Source organism: Centruroides sculpturatus, unplaced genomic scaffold (genome assembly GCF_000671375.1).
Source record: "Centruroides sculpturatus isolate CEXI.00-Female unplaced genomic scaffold, Cexi_2.0 scaffold792, whole genome shotgun sequence".
In the NCBI taxonomy this organism is placed as follows: domain Eukaryota; kingdom Metazoa; phylum Arthropoda; class Arachnida; order Scorpiones; family Buthidae; genus Centruroides; species Centruroides sculpturatus.
Genome location: NW_019385073.1, coordinates 375,885 through 383,392, shown reverse-complemented (window position 1 = coordinate 383,392; position 7,508 = coordinate 375,885). Strand labels below are relative to the sequence as shown.

Genomic DNA, 7,508 nt, shown 5'->3' with positions numbered 1-7,508 from the left:
CAGTTTGTCTAAGACAAATGATTAGGTTGTGTTTTGCAAATGAGATTACTGTTGACTATAATTACCCTTTTTTCCCTGTCTCAAATTCTACATTTATTATTACCTAAGTAAAGGTTGTTGTTGTAATAACTTTTAGTTTTCCTAACTTATTATTTTTTTTATAAGTTCTTCAATATTTTTTTTGTGTTGGGTGAAATTTGCTGAGTCTCTTATTTTCCCAGCTTGCATCCTCTATGAACCTGTAATATGGCATAAATGAAAAATAGTTGTTACATACTCTGCTTGCATACAATGTTTTCAGATTTTTCTGAACTTCTGGTTACCTAACCTTGTGGGTGCACAAGCCAAGATATCAGACAAAAGAGGATCTCTTCACTCTCAGTCACTTTCTGAGAGGATTCTCTCAGTCACTTTCTGAGATACAAAATGAGTGATTATGATAAAAACAATGATTTCAGACAAAATGACACCTGTTACAGAGCCATTAATAATCAGATAGGCCTTGAACAAATGAACAAGATGAAGCAGTTTTAAATTAATTGAAAAATTGCAGAGACGATAGAAAGTAAGCACGAGATTTATGAATAGTGAGAAGAAATTGCTGAAATGAATTGTATAAAACATATACAGGGTGCTTTTTAAAATATAATACCAATCTTTTTACAATAATTCATTGCATACTGTTGTTATAGTGCTATATTTTTGCATGGTGTATGCACCTGTTCATAAGTAAAAATAGCGCATATACATTTAAAGGATAATGATTTGTTTAAAGATTATTTTTACAAAACTTTTTGAGCAGACACCTTAGTTTTTCAGTGTGAAAGTGTCCCTGTTATAGAAAGGTTTGTTTGTGTTTGATTTTATATTTTACAATCAAAATGAATATAAAAATAATTTACTAATTACTAATAATAATAGTTTACTAACTTTTTGAATTTTTATTTTCTTTTCAGATTATTTTGGCCTATTTTGAGTGATTTTAACAGAAAAAGGAGTAGAATAATTCATATTTTAATCTTAATGATTATGCAACAAATTAACTTAGTTTTGAAAATTTCCAATTCAAAAAAAATCTAACATTTCCTTACATTTATGAGTATCCCAGTTTAATATCAATGAAATCTGGACAAATATGGATGTAGCAAGTATAGATGAATTTTGTGTGAATACATTTTTTAATAAAAGAATATTACCAAATGAGATGAAAGCTTATGAACCTGAGAAACCTGATCCGGTAATAAATGAAACTAATGAAAATAGATTTAAGGATAATTGTACAATTAAATTAAAAAATAAAGGAAGTAAGAAAGACATCAAGAGGAAATACTTATTGAGGCTACTTGGTTTCAGTAGGCAAGAATTAGCAGAGTATTTGATTTATAACAGGAAAAAATTTCTTGAAATTTTGGAAGATTCTGAAATTGATTTAAATACATTATCACTCCTCTTTGATGTCATTTCAAAGGCATGTAGTGGAAGATATTCCACATGCAACAAATATATATCTTATTTAGTTCAATTTTCATCACTTTGGTTGAATATTCTACCTTCTGTTTTTCCCAAAATAATAATCAATGATAATGAATGTTTGAATTCATTGTTTGCTGCTGCAGAAATGATGTATGCCTCTACTTTAAATACTTACATTATTAATCACATAGAAAAGATAATAGAAGCAGTACCCAAAGAACTTGATGTTGAAGTGAAAAGTAAGTTTTTGAAATTGAAAGAGAAAGAAATAGATCCTTGGAATGACATAGATGATTGCCGTTCCTCTGAATCTGTATTTGTGGTTCAGTCGGATCTAACAAGTCCATATTATTTAATGAGTCGAAAAGATTCAATTTGTGGGAATTACAGTGTAAGTGACTATTTAGATTGCTATTTCATTTTAATTAAAGAAACTATAATAAATCATTATAGAAAACTAGTCCAGTCTTACTGGAACCACCATGAAGAAAAATCTGTACTTGATAACATTATAATTAAGAAACAGTTATTTCTGGATGATGGTGTTCATCTCATTGTTAAATTATCATCCTTAAAAGAAGGGACTCAACAGTTCCAACCTGGTATGGAATTATGTTTGTCAATAGATGAATTCGATACTCTGGAATTTGCTTCAGTCTTATCTGTTGAAAATAATATAAAAGAGTCATTCCTGGAAGTTAAACTAATTACACGTAATGATAATATATCAATTAAAGAAAACAAATGCATCATTGTGGAATCTATTAAAGATGGAAATTTCTATAGTAAAATTCTTTGTGCTTTAAAAGGCCAAAAAGACTTAGCATTTGAAAATTTAATTGTGAAAGAAGAAAAATCTCTTAAACCTCCAAAGTATATAAATTCCTCAACAATAATGGAATTTACTCCATTAAGTAATTTTCAGGCAGATGAATGGTTTGAAACTGAGAATCAGAATGAAAATAAAACTAAAAAATTGAAAATTAAAATATTAAATAAAACATGGCCTGTGGATAAATTCTGTACTTCTCCACAGGAAGTAAATATGATTAAAGAAATATTCCAGCGAGAATTAGCTTTAGTTAAAGCTGATGACAATTTATGTGCAAGTCTCTGTTTAAATATAATTAAAATATTAGAATTTAACAGAGCAGTTTGGCAGAAAGGTGAGCATTGTCCTATATTAATTTTGTGCAATTCAGAAAAGATGATAGAAGAAATGAGTGTGGAGTGTGTAAATATTAGCAAAAGACCAATATTGCTGCATGAGAAACATAAATTAGAAAAAGACAATAAGCAATTGAAGAAAATAATTAGGCAACATGGCAAATACATAGAGAAAATATTGAATAAAATTGATATTGGAAACAGAGATCCTCTAGAAGTTTTAAAATATGAAGAGATATTGAAATTTAATGATTGCTACATTCTTTTGAAACAAAACAAAATTCTAGAATGGTTGTGCCTCACAAAAGATACTTTTATTGCATACATATATTTTTCCGAAGAATTTAATTGGTTCAGAGTATTGGAAAATGAATGTCACTTTGATAAACACAGTAGTAACTATTTCCATTATATTGCTAATAATATGTTTAATATTAAAGATGAAATGAGCAAGGAAGAAGCTGCTGATGTATCTGATATTTGGTCTCTTGACCTTATTGACCGATGGAGACTTGTGAGATACTGGAAAAATTCAATAATAGATGGTTTAGAAAGAGATGCATGTAATGAAAAGCAACATTATTACCAATTGTTAGATGTTCTGGACAGTCTTTGTTGCAAGTTCAATTGTGATATTATTAAAGATGCTTCAATAATTCTTGCAACTTCTAAGACAGCATTAAACAATATTGATGTTTTTAACAGTATTAAGCCACATGTAACAATTGTAATGATATTAGAAGCAAACAAAATACCAGAGCCTTACTTAATACCATTTTTACATTCAAATATTGAACATTTGATTCTTTTTGGATCATCTTCAGATCCTCTTGTTAAAATAGACAATGAGATTAGTGCATCTATGTATGGAAGATTAATTGGCAGTCATCTTCCTTACAGTGAATGGATTGAGACTTCTGAAAACAAGGATAAAATACGACGACTCACTTGCGGACATACAACTCATTATCCTTCAGATAATGAAAATTTTAAATGTATGGAATCAATATATTACATGTGTAAATGTGGTAAACAAGTTTGCATTCCATGCTGTCAGCAAAATGAATATAAATGTGATGAAACAATTACTATACGTCTCTCTTGTGATCATTCTGTTAGCATTAAATGTATGGAAAAAGATACTTTTGATTTAACGTGCAACAAGCGGAAGGATGTATTATTACCCTGCAAGCACAGAGTTAATATTGCTTGTGTGGAGCTAAAAGAAAAGAGAGAAGAATACTTCAATAATGGTTGTTATAAGAGATGTAACACAATTTTGAATTGCGGACATAAATGTACAGGAATATGTTCGAACTGTAAATCTATATCTGTGCACGAGGGCTGCAAAGAGAGATGTCAAACCGTCTTGAATTGCAGACATCAGTGTAAAGATAAATGTGGAGTTCCCTGTCCTCCGTGTTCACTACCTTGCGACTGGGAATGCTCACATAAGGCATGTGATAAATTGTGTGGAGATCTTTGCGAAAAATGCTATGATCAATGTGCATGGGCATGTTCTCATTACAGATGTAGTAAGCAATGTTGGGAAGAATGTGATAGAGGTCTATGCGAAAGAGATTGTCCACTTATATTAACTTGTGGTCATCGGTGTGTCGGAATATGTGGTGAAACATGCCCATCTTTGTGTTCTGTTTGCAATCCAGAAATGTATGAAAATTACCTTTTGCCTGAATGCGGACAAATTTTAGAATTAAGTTGTGGCCACATGTTTAACCGAATAACCCTGATATCAACATTGGATTCATTTCAGAATTCAAGACCGGTCTGTCCTTTATGTAATATTCCTATCAAGAATAAAGGATTTATTGGTACATACATCAAAAAATGGCATATATTATCCTCGAAGAAGAAAGATTATATATTAAAAACCCTTAATGATGGAATACGCTCCATATGCCACGAACCAAAATTAACTACTATTCAATATAATTATCCAGTGATTGGATCTATGATAAAAGAAATTGGTAAGAAAAAGAATCTATCAGTATTTATTCTTGCCAAAACTCACATACTGTACATCATTCAACTAAATGATGTAGAAAAGGAAATTAGGACATTTATTAATTTGGAGGAACATAATGTATTGTTAAATAAATGCATCAGGATGAGAACATGGCTTGCAAGAAACTGGTTTAGAACCACCTTTAAGCAAATTGAAGAGATCAGTTGGGAAATCTATTGCATGTGCCTGTTGTGCATGATGTATAAGAAGAAACTGAAGACAAAAAAGTTTATTTCCAACAAAATATCAGAGGTCTTTCTTTCCTGCAACCGTATTATAAAACATTTACAGAAGACGGAACCACACAGTGAAAAATACAAAGAAACTTTAAAACAACATCTGGCTAAGATGAATGAGCTTGATCAGAATCTGAAGGAAAGATTTCTGAAACCAATTTCTCCCATTACACAAAAACAGTTTCATAAATGGCTGGCAGGAAAGATCAATAAGCAACAGATTATATGGAAAGAAGATTTAATTTTATCAGAAAGAGAACCAAGTAAATGGTAAAATTTGTTTCATTTGTAAGAATTTATAAACATTTGATTTGAATTCACAAGCTGTGAGTAAATTAGTTTTTAGATACCTAAACATAATAAAATGTATATAAAAACCTGGCGCCGGGACAACCGTGATCCAGACGGCAGTTTCCCCAGGGTGAGGCTTGACCATTGCACTTGGGTTTAGCTGACTCCTGCCACTACTCCAAACTGGGGCAGATGGGATGTGTAATTTGTGGTAGCTGGGGACTGCGTTCGTGCTCTCCCCTTTAAATAATATAAAAACCTAAAAGGAATATTGCAATTTTAGTTTTAGCAATTATCAGTTTATTTTTCTTAGTAAAATTCTGAGAAAGAATTAATGTTTCAACTGGAAATTAACTTCATATGATTGAAGACTATTCAATATTTTGTTCTTGTGAAGATAACTACACATTTAACTGTAGAGTAAAGGAAATATCACTAAGTAAAGTGTGTTCAGATGATATAGATGTTTTGAATGCATTTTCTGCCAACAATGTCCAAAAATCTTTAGAAGTGGGTACAGGAAGTAAACAATATATACCTTCTGACATATCTGGCTTTGCTTGGGAAAATTAAAGTTAAAAATAAAAATACACTGCAAATTGAGTGCGTGAATTTTCAACTTCAATGTTTTTGGCAAATAGTAATGCTTCCTATAAACATTATGGAGATTATCAACAGTAGAGTCCGATCATGTATTAAAACTTAGTTTCACACCAGTTATCTCGAATAAAACGACTTCCAACAATTTAACACTTCGTTCAGTAATAATAATCCACGAAAACCTTGCTGTACAAGTGTTATGTTCTTAACTACTCCACAAATGCTTTCGACCTCCACCGAGGTCTGCTTCAGGTGGTGATTCACCACGTGAAGCAGACCTCGGTGGATTATTATTATCTCGGATAACCCGCAGCTGGCACATGCTGTCATTGTGGAAATGGGAAAATTCACTATGAATGCCAATAGTATGGAAATCAGAAATAAGTAACTGTAAAAGAAAGGCAACGCACTTTCTTAAGCTTCAAGAATGAAAATAAACAAAACAATTAACTGCCAAATTCACAACCATTCTTGATTGACATCTTTGTTGAAACACTAGTATAAGCCCATCTTCGATTACTGAAACCAGAGTCAATGGATTATCTGGTCTCTGAATACCTATTGTTCTCACACTTAAAAGTAGATGTAATAAACAAGCTTGTTGATAGATGCTGCAATTATTTGGGCTCTTGGTTTGCTTATATCCAATGCAGAAAAGCACTGTATCTGTGTAAAATAAATGCTATAATATCAGTAATTGCATAAGCAACTGTATTTTATAGAGCTAATCTTCTTATTTAATAAAAATTAACTTAAATGAATAAAAACTAATAATACATAAAGTACATAAACATTAATTTTACATAAGCTTTTGTTTCGTATAATAAAGGTTATGGCTAAAAAGCAAGAGATCTTTTTGGTTTATCTAAATTTCAAATTTAATGAAATTTCATTAAATATTAAATTATATGTCAGTTAAGTAAATAATATGCACTAAAAACAGTTATTTAAATTATTTTTAAAGTTTTTAAATTATTAAGTTCATATTTATTTCAAGTCATTTATTAAAAAAAATTCAGACTTTAAAAATTAAAATTTTATCATTTATGAATCATTTAGTAGTTAATTACACTCAAGCTATATAAAGTTTATTATTATACTGTAAATAATTAACATCTACAGGGTGTCCCAAAAAAATGTACACACACTTTGAACAATTATAAAGTTGATGTTTATTAAAACATATTTCATTTTCAAAATGTAATAGAATCTACAGACATTATTTGTTTTGTCAACACCTGTTTTCAAATTGACGTCCGTTCTGGTCCAGGCACTGCCGACAACGCAAAGCAATGGCATCGCAAAAATCACGAAACATTTTGTTTAATATTAATATTTGTACTCATTCTCATTCAATGGCTGCTTTCAATTCAGCAACTGTTGCAGGTTTCGTAATGCAGAATATCTTTTAAGTATCCCTATAAAAAAAAAAGTCTAGTGGTGAAAGGTCTGGTGAATGCGGAGGATATTCTACAAAACACCTTCGTCCACTCCACCTTGTTTGGCCAGATCTCAAGGTAGGATCTAACATTATGATGATAGTGTGGGGAATCTTGCTGAAAATAAAACTTATCATCAAAGTCTTTTCTAATGCTTGGCATGACACGACTGTCTCATCAAGTTCAAGTAAACGGGACCAGTCACAGTAGCGTCAAAAAAGATCGGTCCAATTAATCCTCTTGATGATATGCCGCACCACACCGTAATTCCTGGTA

The 7,508-nt window shown here is 31.0% G+C and overlaps 1 protein-coding gene and 1 non-coding gene across 2 annotated transcripts; both read left to right on the top strand.

Moving 5' to 3' along the window:
- The first annotated feature begins 943 nt into the window (after positions 1–943).
- Positions 944–6,490, top strand: LOC111634255 (NFX1-type zinc finger-containing protein 1-like). Its single transcript, XM_023378988.1, has one exon. It carries the CDS (start codon positions 1,136–1,138, stop codon positions 5,174–5,176), a length of 4,041 nt encoding a protein of 1,346 aa, XP_023234756.1. The 5' UTR covers positions 944–1,135; the 3' UTR covers positions 5,177–6,490.
- On the top strand, positions 5,273–5,436 carry LOC111634260. The gene has a single exon (XR_002758175.1). It is a non-coding gene; the product is annotated as a U1 spliceosomal RNA (small nuclear RNA).
- Positions 6,491–7,508: the final 1,018 nt, after the last annotated feature.